This window comes from Sinocyclocheilus anshuiensis, unplaced genomic scaffold, assembly GCF_001515605.1.
Source record: "Sinocyclocheilus anshuiensis isolate Anshui unplaced genomic scaffold, SAMN03320099.WGS_v1.1 scaffold462, whole genome shotgun sequence".
NCBI classification, from domain to species: domain Eukaryota; kingdom Metazoa; phylum Chordata; class Actinopteri; order Cypriniformes; family Cyprinidae; genus Sinocyclocheilus; species Sinocyclocheilus anshuiensis.
The window spans coordinates 199,929-217,352 of NW_015542340.1; the positions used below are offsets into that span (position 1 = coordinate 199,929).

The following is a 17,424-nucleotide window of genomic DNA, read 5'->3' on the forward strand; positions in this document are numbered from 1 at the left end:
GATTTCTACTTCAAATAAATGCTGTTCTTTTGAACTTTCTATTAATCAAAGAGTCCTGAAAAATACAATGTATCAGTTTCCACAGAAATATGAAGCAGCACAACTGTTTTCAGCATTGATAATAATGAGAAATATTTCTTGAGCAGCAAATCAGCATATTAGACTGATTTTTGAAGATCATGTGACACTGAAGACTGGAGCAGTGATGCTGAAAATGCAGCTTTGATCACAGGAATAAATTACATTTTAACAGATATTCACACTGAAAACAGCTGTTTTAAATTGTAATAATATTACACATTTTTACTGTGTTTTTGATCAAATAAATGCGGCCTTGATGAGCAGAAGAGATTTAAATCTTAATGCCCAGTAGTGTAAGTGTCATGTGATTAATGACGTTTCCTTCTGTATCCTCTCTCAGTCTCACGTTCTCGTGTGACGGTCATCACCTCTACACGGCTAACAGCGAGGGCACGGTGATCGCGTGGTGCCGTCGAGACCAGCAGCGCTTGAAGCTGCCCATGTTTTACTCGTTCCTCAGCAGCTATGCTGCAGGCTGATCCTGCGTCACGCCGCTCGTTACCCACACAGGACGGAAGTTGAGAGCGACCCCGCCGACCCAGGAAGAGGAGGAGCCAGCATGCACAAAGCCCCGCCCACGATCATCACAGAACCCGCCCCTGAAACACCATAGGAACGGACGCCACTTGTACCATAAAGAGCAGGGGCTCCTGAGGCAGCGCGAACGCAGGCCTTTCCCCGCATCATTTCTCCTCGTCTGTTTTGACTGATTCATGTAGTATTTGTGTTGTTGATTATGAAAGCTGCTACAATCTGGTCTGCCCAGACTGAACGTTTGAAGGCCTTTCCTTCTTTTTGTCCCTCGTCTCGCCCACCCGTCACCATCCTGAGAATATCCTGCTTTCGAAGCTACCGACCGTCTGCGCTCCTGCAGAAACAGCATTCATGATCCACGCGGCAGGTTTTAAACGGACGATTAAAAACTGGTGCATGAGTGACATGCAGCGGCGTAATGAATGTGTGCACGCAATGCCTTCTTAAACATCATCCCTCATCGACAGACCGCTGAAATATTTATTCTCAAACAAGGATGAAAGCCACAATCTCAACGTCTGGTTCTTGTTCTTCATTATAAAATGCGCTCGGGACAATCTTATGAATGTCAAAGGTGGTCGTGTGTCACTCGTCAATCGCCGACTGTGCTAATATTTATCCTGTGCTTTTCTACCTGAACAAACGTCCCAGTTACCACATCCGATTTGTAATAGTTCATTAAAAACATGTTCTGCTTGCTTATTTTCTGTTCTAGTTTTATATGTTGCATGTTATGATCACTTGAACATTATTTAACATTGGCGATACAATATAAGGTTTAGTCAGATCTACCTCTAGGCCCCTCTTACAAATAAAAGACAAATAAAATTAGAAATACTTCTGGTAACAATAAAAACAACCTGTTTATTGTACAAAGACGATGACACTATATCCCTAAAAAAATACAATTCCCTGACAGTACAAAGGGTTCGGATGCTCTTGAAGTCTTAAGTGTTGACAGCCTTAAATGTGGAGGAAGAATAATTGAATTTGAGTCCACCATCTAAACATGATCCAGAATGTTATTTGCCTTTGTTTGTTTCCTATTCTGTATTTGCTTTTAGCACGAGTCTTACATTACAACTAATTTAATTATCTTGTCTTACATTTTAGTGTTTACCAGAAAGGGAATGCTTTCACCTTTTTCCCCTTTACTACTTTGTTTTTCATTATTATCAGAAATATCTACTGTGTATCATTTGAACCCTCAAATGAAGTTACTCAGTCAGTGTAAACCCAGAAAGAGTCGACTAGTTCGGGAGAATCATCTGGTGTTTACAGAGCCCTGTTATGTGTTGGTTTTTTGTTTTTGAATCTATTTTCCATGCTTGCATCACATTTATCTCTTAATTATCGTGCACAGTATTGTCATGTTTGCGTTCCCTCAGAAAGAGATTGATGTTACTGTCATCGTGGGAGTTGTTGAAGCGAGATGAATGTGTGAATTTGTTCGACATAACTATCACGAAAAGGCTTATTGTTATCGTTCTGTTGAATTAACAGTGGTTTGTGTAATTTAAGATCGATATGTTCACCGAGGCCTGGCTGGGACATTTATTTCCTTTTTTTTTTGTATTTATGAAATGTAATAAAATGTCACCTATATATAATATAAATATAAATATTCAAGACATTTTGATTCAGTTTGTTGCACTTGTTTCCTGTACAGTGTTAAAAATAGCTTCCAAATGTTTTTTTTTTTCTGCAGGGATTTCATAGAAGAATCTTTTAGTGAACCATTTTTCTTCATATGAAGAACACTTTACGGAGTTAAAGAACCCTTTTTTGCTTCAAAGAACGGAATGGAAAGGTTCTGGGGATGTCAGCCTCGGTATTTCATTTTTCTAATTCAAATATCTGAACATTCTTAAATCAAGATACATTTATTTGAGATGCAAAATGAACATGAAGTATTATTTTATAAATTGAGTTTATGCTTAAAACAAGTACAAATATCTGCCAATGGAGTATAATGTGTTTTCCTTTTGAATGAAGTGTGTTTTTTTGAGCCCACTGGCAGATATTTGTTCTTTTAATTATAAACGCTTCATTTTGATGAATTTCTGATGAAGAGATCTGTGTGAAGTCATATTTTCAAACTCTGGAGTGTTGCTAATAGAACTCGTTTACATTTAGAGAACATGACATAAGTGTTGCCTTAATTTTATTCCTTACATTTTCTTCACTAGATCTTAAAAAGTGTTACATTTACCTTCATAACACCTGCAGAACCCCTGATTCATGGAACCACGTGCCAATAAAGAGCCTTCATTTTATTCTATATTTGTCAGTTCTACACTTTTAAAAAGAATTTCATAGCGATACCACAGAAGAACAATTTCTGGTTCCCCAAAGAATCTTTCCGTTCTTAAAAGAACCAGTTTTCTTAGTGTAAAGAATGATTAAAAACCACCATATTCCACAATATGCTGAATCGTATCTGTAGATTAACTTTATTTAGATGAACTTTTTTGCAATGTAAGTGTTCCATGGATGTCATATGTTTCCTTTAACAACGAAGAACATTTATTTTAGTCTATATTGCTTAGTTCTTTTCTATTGTGGTATATTCGGTTTTATTCTGTTCCATTATATACTGCTTGTTCTATTACTGTATTATAATTAGCCTGTATACTTAACTAGTAGGCTATTCTATTCTATTCAAGTTCCCAGCTGCATTTGTGTCTTTGCTTATTAATCAAACTTGCTATAATACCGTGAGTGTTACGTCACAGCGCGAGTGTTTCGGAGGCGGTGACGTCATCGCGGTGACTGGGAGACCCGGTGATGTCACGTTAAGCGGGGAAACCTCACGTGCCTCCGGTGCGCCCTGCAATATACCGAGCCCTAACGATCCGACACCGAGCGTCTTGTGATATTAACGCGTCCGGCGGGCTTCTTAAAGGCGCAGCGACACCTGCGTTTGTGCGTCGCATCGAGGTTCCCCTCGCATCTCATCCAGCGCCGGAGCAGAAAAGCGGGTGATGAACCGTGTTTGAGGTGTTGCAGGTTTTTCCTCGTCGCGTTCGGGTGGAGTCGAGCCACATACTGTGCAGTGACACACTTCAGGTGGGTGTTCACACGCGTTACCTTCAACTGCGTTTCCTGTTCTGCTGAATTAGAACGTTTGTGCAACATTCGCTGCGCGTTTGTTACAATTCCGGCGTTCCTTTACGGGTGACGGATTCGCTTGTTATCGAATTGAAACGCGCTCAGTCTGAAGGGATGCGGGCTGATGGATGGGTCCCGCAGGGTTTTTAGGGGGGAGTGATGCTGGAAGCACGTCTCTTGGGCGTTTGAGTCCACCGCCTTTAAATCGTAACGATCGGCTGTGATTGCTAAGCGTTCAGAGATAATTCACGAAATGGCCTTGAATGAACGGATGGAGGAATAATAATCACGACCCTCGTGTGTTTTTGCTGATGCTAGATTTCATGTCGCCTACAAATAATGAGCATTATGAAAGCTAAAACAGCTTTGGGTAAATATGGTTTATTTCTATGATGCTGAATTGTGAAGCATGTTATTCAATCAAATGCTCCAGTGCTTCTGGCCTGTATTCAGCATTGGTGTGGCATCATGACTGATGAGCTTCATAAACGCCTTTTTAACCCTCATGTTCTGGTGGTGTTGCTGTGTAGTGATTTATGTGTAAAAAATATTCCTAAAATTCCTCTGACCGTTTTGACGGGTATTATTGGAGCTGTTATATCACAACATTGGCATAGACTTGAGAAATGTGATTGTTTGGTGCAAAACACACTGTATAGGGTTTACAGTTCTGGAAAATTCACGGAAATTAATAAAATCATAAAAAGTCATGGGTTTTTACATTTTCGATAATGAGCATATACACATCCATACACTGCCGTAAGTGAGAATGTGTAATGTTTTATTTAAACGTCTCTTCTGCTCACCAAGGCTGCATTTATTTGATCGAAAATGCTGTAAAAATTGCTAAATGTTTTTATAATTTAAAATAACAGGCTTTTGTTGTAATAGATGTTAAACTGTAATTTATTCCTGTGATCAAAGCTGTATTTTCAGCATCATTACTCCAGTCTTCAGTCACATGATCTTCAGAAATCATTCGAATATGCTGATTTGCTGCTCGAGAAACATTTCTGATTATTAGCAATGTTGAAAACAGTTGTGCTGCACGATATTTTTTGTGGAAACTGTGATTGAATCATTCTTTGATGAATAGAACATTCAGAAGCACAGCATTTACTTGAAATAGAATTCTTTCATAATATTAGAAATGTCTTTACTGTCACTTTTGATCAGATTAATGCATCCTTGATTTTTTTTTAATTAATATTTTGAATAAAAAATCTTACTGACCACAAATTTTTATTGGTGTGTGTATATGTGAGTCATAAATCCTGTCACATGGTTACAGTAAAGTACTGTGGTAATGCCATAGAACTTTGTCATTTATTTTACCTTTTACATTATTAAATGTTAACCTCTTGAGCATCTATGAGTTTGCATGAAGAACATAAAAACTCTTATTCTTTTTGGCTAAGTGTCTATTAAGTTTTGTTTAGTAAACATTTTAGTGCTATATGATATATAGCCTACCATGCTACTGAATAATTACAGTCTTCACATACAATGGTATTTACTTGAAGGTACTCATAAGAATACTGGTGCACCATCGTGTAGTCTTTGTTAGTGTAAGATCTAATATTGTTGTGATTGTCTGGAGTTGAAGTTTGACCTGCAGGAGTCAGCTGTGCTGTAATAATACAGAAGCAGCTCACAGACTCTCCGTGTCTCATCTGGTGTGTGTTTTGTGTGCAGGACTCAATCATGAAGGACGGAATGGCTAATAACAGCACCGCCAGCATCTCTCAGGCCCGGAAAGCCGTGGAGCAGCTGAAGATGGAGGCCTGCATGGACAGGATAAAGGTCTGTGTGTTTTAAACTCACCAAAATCATGAAAACGTCAAAATCGACCGTTTAATTCACTGGTATGGGCACAAGAAAACATACGCTTTTTATCACAAGTAAGAATCTTTTATAGAGTTTCCTCTTGTATGGAACAGTTTGAACTGAATTTAAACGAATGTTTGATTCATTTCTGTCCTAAAATAGCAATTGAAGCTGGTATGGCAATAAAACACAACAATTGTGAATGATTAATCAGTGCACAATTATTTATTTTCACTGATAAGCTACCACTAAATATTGTAGAAACTTAATTTTCTGTAAAGTTGCTTTGCAACGATTTGTATCGTGAAAAGCGCTGTACAAATAAACTTGAATTTAATTACATTTTAAGCTTGTATGACAATAAACTCAAATACAATACAAATATATGTGACCCTGGAGCACAAAAGCAGTCTTAAGTCGCTGGGGTATATTTGTAGCAATAGCCAACAATACATTGTATGGGTCAAAATTATACATTTTTCTTTTATGCCAAAAATCATTAGGATATTAAGTTAAGATCATGTTCCATGAAGATACTTAGTACATTTCCTACCGTAAATATATCAAAACTTAATTTTTGATTAGTAATATGCATTGCTAAGAACTTCATTTAGACAACTTTAAAGATGATTTTCTCAATATTTAGATTTTTTTGCACCCTCAGATTCCAGATTTTCACATAGTTGCCAAATATTGTCCTATCCTAACAAACCATACATCAATGGAAAGCTTATTTATTCAGCTTTATTCAGATGATGTATAAATCTCAATTTTGAAAAATTGACCCTTATGACTGGTTTTGTGCTCCAGGGTCACGATTGTGAATTAGTAATCAGTGCACAATTGTTATTTATTTATTTTATTGTTTGTAAAGATAATATCGTAAAAGTATTGTATACAATTCATTGAAGTATTATTGTTATGATTATTTGAAATTGTATTACTCTTTAGTTTGCCATGAATAGCCTTTGGTGGCATTAAATAATAAACAAATTAATCAGTGCAAGTTATTACAAAGAAAAAATACAAATACGTTAAAACAACAAGCAAGACTTTCCATTTTAATTAATGTCACTAAAGATGGATAATATATATATTCTTGATGAATATCCTGTTTCGCTTAAAAAAGTACGTCTGACTAGAGAAGTAAAAACACTTCATGTTTCATGGTGACGGTCATTTGGCCACTTAGTCCCGCCCCCAAACTCACGTGATTGGTTGAGTCGGAAGTTGACATGTTATTTTAACCCATCTAGTGTCCCTTCATTAACCTTCTAAAACAGTCATATTTAGGGTGCAGATTTGTGTTGTAAATCAATGGCCTGCTTGCAACAAATCATATGCCATCATGCATGACGTGTTGACAGCAGCATCTGGAGATGTTTGCAGGGAATTTGTTTTGTTATCTGCTCTAATGTGCCCAGAAGACTAAGCGAGCGCTTTAAGGAAGCGTAATGTAGCCATTAGCTGTAGTTGTGTGCGTCTGGCTGAGCGTTTAGCCTGTAAACCCGAGGGATGAGAGACGGAGCGAGCGTTTAGAGGAGCACGGGCTCAGCTGTGGCCTTTAGCTGCGAAGAGAGATGGATTGGACGGTTTCTCATCTTCCTGCAGATGGCAGATATTTTCTGACTGACATCAGATACGACCTCTGCTTTTAACCACTGGGAAATATTCTGAGAAGCAATCTATAGGTAGACTGATTCTTTATTGATTCCCAATGAGACATCTACCAGTCTGTGTTTGAATCAACACACAAAATAACATCTTATAATCATTGCAAAAATCCTAATGGAGTCTTTATTGCTGCGTTTAATATTAAAATCAACTAGAACTTACATTTACAACCTGTATTTACTCCTGATGTTTTTAACGTATATAATTTTTTACATGCATGTGTTTTTGTGTGTGTGTATGTGTGTATATGATATTATGAAGTGCCATACAGGAAATAATTATATAAAAGGATTTTAATAGTTAACTAAAACCTTTAAAAAAAGCATTTATATAAAATATTTTATTTTTTCAACAGTTTTTATTTTCATGTAGTTTCATGTACTTGATGTACTACAATAACTAAAAATACAAATAAAACAAATAAAAATTATATAGACATTAAAAAAATGAAACTGAAAAAAACTTTCTAAAATTAAAATGAAGCAAAAATGACAATTCAAATTAATTCACAATATTTATAAAAACTATTATATTATTTCAATGATACTAAAATAACACTGATACTCACACACATATGTGTATGATATATATGATATATGTTTTAAATATATTTTTATTTTATTTATTTAATTTTATTTATTTTTTTTATTTTTCTTTTTTTATTAACTTGCATTGATGAATCAGTCACAATAAGACCAGGCAAAATGTTTTAAGAAAGTAAACCGAGTTCATTTTGATTCATGTGATTGGAAGTTGTAAATAAGTGTCAGGATTGTGAATTGTCTTGTTCTTTCTGTCCACTTTCTCGTGTCGTAAGTTAACAAACAGATTCCCACAGTAATCAGTAGAAAGCTTCTCATCATCTGACCGCTGTGAGGCGTCTCATGCGCTCGTGTCTCGCGGCGTCTCATCCTGGAGCTCGTTTATGTCCCGCTAAATAACACAATGTTTGTTTTCTCTCACAGCAAAAGGCATAGGATTTAACAGGATTGTGGGAAGTGAACTTTATTGTGACCTGCAGCGGTTTGTATGAACTATCAGTGATGCTGGACTCCCAAACAGCAGCCGTGAAACACAAAGAAAGAGAGTATATTGAGATGTTTCTGTGTGGACGAGAGCGAGTGGCCTGTTTGCTTGTGTTGATTAATTCCTCAATCACAGTGGAATGTGGTATGTGTTAATTAGTGAGGCTCGTTCATCAGCGGCTGGCGTGCTGTAATTACAGACTCCCAGCGGCCGGACGGAGCTTATGGGTCCTCCTCTGTGAATACTGTAATAGTCCATTAGGGCTCGACGTGGCACTTCTACTTCTGTAAATCTACACGCTTTACCATGAAACTTAAAAATGACACTTTAAATCCGATTGTGTTTTAAGTTTGGAATAATTAAGATTTTTATGTTTTTGAAGGAAGTCTATTCTTCTCACCAAGGTTGCATTTACTTGTTTAAAAATACAGTAAAAACAGTAAATCTGTGAAATATTATTACAATCTTAGCTGTGTTATTTCTGTGATGCGCAGCTGTATTTTCAGCATCATTACTCCAGTCTTCAGTGTCACATGATCTTCAGAAATCATTCTAATATGCTGCTTTGCTGCTCAACAAACATTTCTGATTATTATCAATGTTGAAAACTCTTGCACTGCCCAATATTTTAGTGGAAATCATGAGACACTACCATTAAAAGAAGGTTTTAAGGGAAAAAAAATACTACTTTTATTCAACTATTGACCAAAGGTGACAGTAATGTATGCTGACGTTTTTGTTACAAAAGATTTCTATTTCAAACAAATGCTGTTCTTTTTTTAACTTTCTATTTATCAAGGAATCCTGTAAAAATGTATCTATTTTTTCACGAAAATATTAAGCAGCAAAAACTGTTCAACATTGATAATAAAAACCATTATTAATAATAATTGATAATAACCAAATCAGCATATTAGAGTATTTAAAAAAAAAATATATATATATATATATATATACATATACATATACACACACACCTGTATATATTAACAGAATCAAACCTTTCAAAAACACGCAGCAATGTGATTCTTTTATTGAGTGACAGGCAGTGACATTATTAATCGATTTACTATCCGGTGTCTTCTCGTCATCTCCTTAGTGTTTTTACACCGAGAAAAGCAAAAGAACATACTAACAGAGACCACATTCTGTACACACCTTACTAATAAAGCATACTATTTTATATATATATATATATATATATATATATATTAAGGTATTCCAATGTGGTTCAAGGAATTATTATGGTGCATGTCCAAAAACGTAGTACTGCTATGGTATATTTTGGTTCTTTCATATGCGTGAGAAGATGGGAAATGTAGTTTGTTTGTGTTTTTGTACCATCTGGCTGTGAGCGTCACACACACACCGCTGAAGCTCCTGATTCCCGTCCAACAGCTGCGTCTCCAATGAATCAGACTCTTTACTGGACCATGTGCTCCTCTGAGAAACAACACAATATGAGTTATTCATAAAACATATACCACTGACTGCATCACTGAATTATTCATTCAAGTTATAGTTTCATATCAGTTTTTACAAAGTTTCAGTTGAACTGACCTTCGACATTCTGTATTGAAAATATATATATATATAAATATATTTTTGTATTACTGATAAATTACCGTGTACTGACCTAAGAATAATATTTCAGCAAAAATGTGTGTTTTCTATCAGTTGTTTAGAATCAGAACTAGCGATTCCAGATTAATTTTTTAGGATTCGATTATTTTTGTTTCGGTCAAACGTGTGTTCCGAAATGGTTCGTGATTCGGTTTGATTCATTCGGACAGCTCACTCACGCTCTGAATCGTTTAATTGCAGCGTTTCTCACATCGAAAACAAAACGAGCGCTGGATGAGGTTGATATTCCATTGTAGGAAACAAAACTCTGTGAAAACCTAAGTGAAAAAGTGAATCGTAATCTGGTTACACAACACACATCGTAAGCTTGTAAAATATTAATACGGTGAACCAGAAGCACAAAGATATCAATATAGCCGCATTTAGGATTCAAAAGAATTATCGGTCTTCCTAAAAGCTTGAAATGGTTGAGGTATGGTCCACAACACTTCATTTACTTTCCTTTTTCTCCTTCGTAAAAAAAATGTAATTCCAACTTTTAGTTTGAGCTGTATGCATTATTTGAATGAAAAAGTATCCCATATCGTGTTGAGTTCTATTGAGATTAACTACTGAGTTTAGGGCAGTATTTAGATTTTCTGTCATGATTGTGAAAAATGTCACCATTGTATGTCATTCATGCTGCATCGAGAATTGCAAAAGTAACTCCGATCATCATTCTGAGTGAAAACTGGACAATGCAGTATGTTTTTCCGCCTTTTCTCGGTGTAAAAACACTAAGGGAAGCAGGTCGCGGAGATGAAGAGAAGACGCCGGATAGTAAATCTATTAATAGTGATGCACCGAAATGAAAATTCTTGGCCGAAGCCGAACAAAATGAAACACTGGGTCGAAGGCCAAATACCGAACATGCATTTTTTTCCCCATGTATTTTGCCAATTTTCTTAACCATTGCATAAATTAAATACCCACATTTTGCTTTTTACTGTTTTGTCTTGTTTTTCAAAAAAAATAAAAAATTACAAAACAACAATTTAAAAATATTTACTTAACACTTTTTTAACATTCTTGCAGACATTATACCAACAAAGCACAAATTAATTTTTTGGGGTAATTGAGACCCCCTTCTTGAATCAGCCATGTATTTTTTTTACTGCACAAATAAATGCAGCCTGGCTGAGCAAAAGATAATTTTTTAAAAACATATTTCAGATATTTCTGATATCAGATATCAGTGCCATTCAGAAATCTATTAGAGATTTGAACACTATGTGTGAAATGTTAGGCTATAATAAATGTATTAATATAGCTGTTGTACTTATTATTATCATTATTATTGTCTTACTTTGTATTTTATTTTACAGAACAACAGTAAAATTACAATACTAGCATTTATGAATGTTAATGGGGCTTTTATTTTGGCAGAAGCCCCTAGAAAGTCTTCAGTGCTTCTTTTTGTTGACAACAGCAGATTTATAAATGACTCTCTTTAAAGGGGTCATATGATGCTGCTAAAAAGGACATTATTTTGTGTATTTGGTGTAATTTTGAAGATGTTTGCTGCACGTATCACATTGTCACATCCCTTGTAAAAATTCATAAAAATGTTACTGAGCAGCTGACGAGTAACACAGTTTCAGCGCAGATTTTCCTCGCGCTTTGGACTTTGAACCCTGGCGCCGCGAGCTCGTGCAACGCTGTTTGAATACCTGCAATTCATGCGTGTATTAGAAAACTTGTGCTGCGTCCCAATGTGCCTACTTATACTACGCCCTTAAAGTATGTACTCTTTTGGTGAAGAAAAAGTACACACTTTTGAGTGTGTAGTAGAAGAGTAGGCAAGCTTTGGGACATACTATAACATCATACAATTGCGTGTTTAACGGTCCGTCTCATAATTACACACACCCTGTCACTGTAAACTGGTCTGTCAATCATCTTGTCACAGTTAACATCCTCCACATTTCATCTCATTTAACTTCCTACTGTACTGGAGAGAAATGAAGTAGCTCGTTGATCTGCCAGCCGTGGGTCTTTATGCTGAGAACTCAGCTCAGATTTTTGCATAATGATGCATTTAAAAGTTAATGGCCAAACGGTTGTTTATAAAAGTTCACATTGTTGTTGTAGATGAAATATCCTAACACGGATAACATTAAATGAAATTTTTTTAACAGGTTAAAGGTTGATTATTAGTAACTCAAACCCCTTTATCTAAACCTCTCTCCTTAACCATAGGTCGCGCACATCCTCCATGTTTGTAGTTTTTTTTTTAAATGTTTTTTTTATTCATGTTTGTAGTTCTGAACCGAATAATTCGTCAAAGCGCAATGGATTGTGGGCAATATTAGCCATCAGAGTGTGCGCGGATCCACACTTCAAAAATCGACCTGAAATAGTAGACCATCCGGGGACTTTTGGCATACTGTTTTCAACATACTCTGCTTTGGGACACACTTATTCTAATCTCTCATACTGTTTAGGATGGATAGTATGAACATTGGGACGCAGGGATAATGCTGCAGTTTATTTACTAATTGTTTGAGGCCATTTCGCGATTTCAATCATCATACAGTAGCCAGAAACAACCACCCCTTTATCTTCTTATCGGAGACATGTAATGCAGATGCAGCACTAAGCAGTCTCTCGCTGTCGGTGCTTGTAATGATTTTTGTGTCTTTCTCCAGTAGCCCCTCACTGCAGAACACAAGATCCAGGGGGCGAGCTTGGATCCACATCTAGGGTGTGCCGACATGTTTGCTGAATTAACGCGCGCCTCTATTTGATCGCATCGCATCACGTCATTATTGTTCGGTACAATTTATTCGGTCTTTTTGCTTATTCGGTTGCCGAACATTCGGTGCATCCTTATCTGTCACTGATTAAACCCACTGCCTGTCTCTCAAAAAAAGAATCATATTGCTGCGTGTTTTTGAAAGGTTTGATTCTGTTTGGTTTAATAATTAACATCACCTTTGCGAGTATGACTCTCACTCGGCTTATGAATTAGCAGGGACATTAAAACGCTCGACACAAATAACGCTTCATGTTGCTTAAGGTAAAAACAGTATTGAATAACTGAATAATAAATGAATAGTCTGTATTTTTATCAGACTTTTTAAGATCAGAAAGAGGCTGTGTGTTTGTGTGCTTCACTCTGGCAGTTTTAGGCCAAAATTCTACAAAGGGGCCTAGAAATAGCAGTGAACACAATGGACTGTGATAAATGTCATGCTTTGGCATGTTTATTCAGCATGACATTTGCAGACTAAAATCATCTTCTTTCAAACTTCTTTTTTTTGTCTTTGCATAGACTGAATGTTTACGTACAACAGTCAGCCAATGCTGTAAAAACATGAGCCAGTGCTGTTTTCTCCGAGTCTGTGGACTCAAGTCTGTCGCTCTGCTTTGGCTGCTGATGGAGCCACAGACGAGGAGGAGAGGAGATACTGATGCTCGTTAGGTCACTTGATCACTTATCAGTTATTAGAATAGAGATGGTCAGTTCTAGAGCTAAGCACAGATGAGTTTCATGTGTGTTAGTTTGCTGAACTACAGTGTCCTGGATGATCCGAAGCATTGTAATGTGATATGGGGGAGAAAAAAGTGATAGGAATATATTGTTTTTATAATAATAATAATAATGTTTACCTTTGATATCAAACTAGCAGTAAAAATTAGGATTTTTTTTATTTTTTTATTTTTGAAACTCAGCTTGCATTTATTTGATTAAAAATACAGTTAAAATAGTAATATTGTGAAATATTGTTACCTTTTAAAATAACTGTTTTCAAATTGAATATATGCAAAAATTTAATGTATTTATGAGAAATTTTCAGCATTTTTCCTCCAGACTTCCATTGTCACACGATTCTTCCGAAGTCTTTTATGGAAAATAAAATATTAAATATTTTTGTGGAAACCATGATACACTACCATTCAAAAGTTTGGGGCGTATAAAAAAAAAATCTTACTTTTATTCAGCAAGGACACATTTAAGAAAGTAACAGTGAGAGTAAAGACATTTATAATGAATGAATGAATGATGCATTTATATAGCGCTTTACTGTGTATTGTTGTACACCCAAAGCGCTTTACAATCATGTGGGGGGGTCTCTCCTCAACCACCACAAGCGTGCAGCATCCACTTGGATAATGTTGCAAAAGATTTCTATTTCAAATAAATGCTGTTCTTTTGAACTTTTTATTCATATTTCCACAACAGTATTAGGCAGCACAACTGTTTTCAACATTGATAATAATCAGAAATGTTTCTTGAGCAGCATATTAGAATTGTTTCTGAAGGATCATGTGACACTGAAGACAAACTCAGCTTTGATCGCAGGAATAAATTATATTTTAACAGATATTCACATAGAAAACTATGTTTTAAATTGTAAAAAATATTTCAGTATTACTTGGATAATGTTGCAAAAGATTTCTATTTCAAATAAATGCTTGTTTTTTGAACTTTTTATTCATATTTCCACAACAGTATTAGGCAGCACAACTGTTTTCAACATTGATAATAATCAGAAATGTTTCTTGAGCAGCATATTAGAATTGTTTCTGAAGGATCATGTGACACTGAAGACAAACTCAGCTTTGATCGCAGGAATAAATTATATTTTAACAGATATTCACATAGAAAACTATGTTTTAAATTGTAAAAAATATTTCAGTATTTTTACTGTATTTTGATTAAATAAATGCAACCTTGGCGAGCAGAAGAGACTTCTTTCAAAATCTATGCCATATCTAAACCCCTAGCTCTGTCCTCAGGTGTCCAAGGCCGCGGCGGACCTGATGGCGTACTGTGACGCTCATATACGAGAGGACCCGCTCATCGTGCCTGTCCCGGCCTCAGAAAACCCGTTCCGGGAGAAGAAGTTCTTCTGCACCATCCTCTGAGGCCGGGCCGGGCTGCAGGTTCTGCCGTGAGGTTTCCACGTCCCTGGCTGCTGTTGCTGAGCTGTGTTTGAGTGGCAGCCGCCGCATCTGTTGACGGTCCGATCCCTCCCGGACGCCTGTGAGGGGTTTTTGGGGGGGAGTCAATTAACTGGCAACCCGGTCAGAGCGTCTCATGTCTCGTTAAATAGGTTTGTTATTACTTGGTAATTAAAGAACAGCCATTCTCACTGCTTATGAGATGAGAGATTTTTGTGTTTTCGTTTCGTTTTGACTCATTTGTCGTGCCACAGAGGATGTGAAACCCTGACGGGTGGATGTTTTCTAATGTATTTAGACGTTTTTATAAACTTCAGCTATTTGATATGCATCACTGGTCAAATGTTTGGACACACTTGAGCGAATCCTCAAAAAAAGCTAATGCATTAATAATTGAAATTATTTTTTGTTTACTTTAAACTGAGGACAAAAACAACAGAACTCAATATTTAACAATCGTTACCTATGCATCCATGCATTAATTATATTGATGGAAATATATGTCAAATCATACAGTGGTCATGAAGTCATAAACACAATCCATTTTTCCCTGCTATTGCAAATATTTATTCGTCCGTAGATTTTATAAAAAAGTAATTCTCTTCATGTTTTGAATGATTGAAATTAGTTTCAATCAATTAAATTAGTTTCAATTAGACTTTGTATGAATTTGTTTACAAAACTTGAATTTGATTAATGAATGTCCAAAACGAGAAAGAAGAAGCTCAAATCTAAGAGAGGTTTCATTTGCGTTGCATGTTTTAATCTCTACATTTCATAGGTTTCATGACTATTGTCTGTTTTTGAATATCAGTCGTAATAAAAAATAATGCATCCGCCCTTTGACTTTGATCTGTATTTAGATTTAGAATTAGATTTAAATTCTTATTTTATTGAATGTCTCTCTTTTATTCAATAAGGAGTCATCGCTGCTGAAAATTCAGCTTTGCATCGCAGGAATAAATTACATTTTAAAATATTTTCAAATAGAATAAATTGTTTTCAATTCTAATAATATTTTACTGTATTTTTGATCAAATAAATGCCTTCTTGGTGAGCGTAAGAAATAATAGTCGTAATAAAGAACGAGCAGATGTGTCCAAACCTTTGACTTGTAGTGCATCTGTAATGCATTTCCATTTGAATGATTTCCCATCTCTCCCCATTTTCCGGTATGATGATATTTGAGATATTTTTAATCCGCTTATGTGAATCAAATCTTATCCAGTTTCCAAATTACATTGTGATAAACCGAACCGGATACCTCTGAAAGGCCTCCTCCACATTTGTGATAGGAATACAGCGTTCAGACCTGAGATATTGAATCTGAATCGGTTCAGTTTGAACTCAAACATTCGACAGTAATCCTCATGATGGTTTCTGGGATGCGTTTGCCCTCAAGGTGTTGCGTTGTGCGTCTGTATGAGGTGTCGACTGTACAGAGGTATTTTCTGCCCCAACTGACATATAAAATCCAGCGGGACGGGAGTTTGTGCCGATAACTGTGAGATCACATTATTTTCCTCTTTATCACAAAGTTATTTGGAGATTTCACCTTCGTACAGACAATATTCGAAGCTGAAGTGTGTCATTTCGCAATTGCAAACAATTCTAACGGTCTAAAGTCAGAGTGTTGAACTCTACACATTAAATGGGAATTTTTAAGAAATAGTTCATCCAAAAATGAACATATGCCAATAATTTACCCTCACCCTCAGGCCATTCAAGATGTGGATGAGTTTGTCTCTTCATCAGATTTGGAGAAATGTAGCATTGCATCAGTGTCTCAGCAATGGATGCTCTGCAGTGAATGGGTGCCGTCAGAATGAGAGTCCAAACAGCTGATAAAAACATCACAATAATCCACAGCACTCCAGTCCATCAGTTAACATCTTGAGAAGACAAAAGCTGAAACAAATCCATCATTAAGACGTTTTTAACTTCAAACCATTGCTTCCTGCTAAAATATGAGTCTATAATCCATAATAATGCTTCCTCCAGTGAAAAAGTTGTCTCTCACATCAAAATCCAGCCACATATTAGTTTATGTTTTGTAATGTTTTAGTTTATGTAAAGCTGTTTTGGCTTGTAAACGGTGCTTGATCTGTGCAGATTTCTCTCCTGATTCAGCTTTTGGCTTCTCAAGTCATTAACTGATGGACTGGAGTGCTGTGGATTACTTGTGGATTATTGTGATGTTTTTATCAGCTGTTTGGACTCTCATTCTGACGGCACCCATTCACTGCAGAGCATCCATTGCTGAGACACTGATGCAATGCTATATTTCTACAAACAAACTCATCCTAATCTTGGATGATCTGAGGATGTGTAATTTTTCAGCAAATGTTCATTTTTGCCTGAACTATTCCTTGAATATAAAAGAAATGACACGCATCACCTTTAAATTTAGTCAGAGTTATATTTAAATGACGTTTTTATTCAATGAAAAGATCTTCCCACATGCAAACAGGCAGATTCTTTCCTCAAATCACCTCCCTGCTAATGATTTCTTCACACTTGCTGAATGGCCTTACTAACACGGGCATGTTTCACAATAGTTTTAGAGTTGTTTTGCCTGTCCTGATTTAAACAGCAAGGCCTTTGACTGAAATGCCAAACGGATAGCCTGCAACATGCATG

At 36.2% G+C, this 17,424-nt stretch overlaps 1 protein-coding gene and 1 long non-coding RNA gene across 4 annotated transcripts in view; one reads left to right on the forward strand and one right to left on the reverse strand.

Annotated features, from left to right (window-relative positions):
• gng4 (G protein subunit gamma 4) overlaps nt 1–15,157 on the forward strand; it is a 21,024-nt gene extending 5,867 nt beyond the window's left edge. The window contains exons 1-3 of one of the 3 annotated variants that reach the window (XM_016489702.1): nt 2,357–2,446; nt 5,422–5,529; nt 14,620–15,157. In XM_016489702.1, coding sequence (XP_016345188.1) covers nt 2,435–2,446; nt 5,422–5,529; nt 14,620–14,748 — 249 coding nt within the window. In that variant the 5' untranslated portion in view covers nt 2,357–2,434 and the 3' untranslated portion in view covers nt 14,749–15,157. Of the gene's footprint in view, nt 1–2,356; nt 2,447–3,389; nt 3,685–5,421; nt 5,530–14,619 lie in introns of those variants that run through there. The other 2 variants (XM_016489703.1, XM_016489704.1) reach the window with 2 other exon arrangements.
• Nucleotides 5,785–16,498, reverse strand: LOC107691206 (uncharacterized). Its single transcript, XR_001634521.1, has 3 exons — nt 16,424–16,498; nt 9,886–9,889; nt 5,785–5,795 (listed from the first exon to the last, which is right to left on the reverse strand). It is a non-coding gene; the product is annotated as an uncharacterized LOC107691206 (long non-coding RNA).
• Between the last annotated feature and the right edge of the window lie 926 nt (nt 16,499–17,424).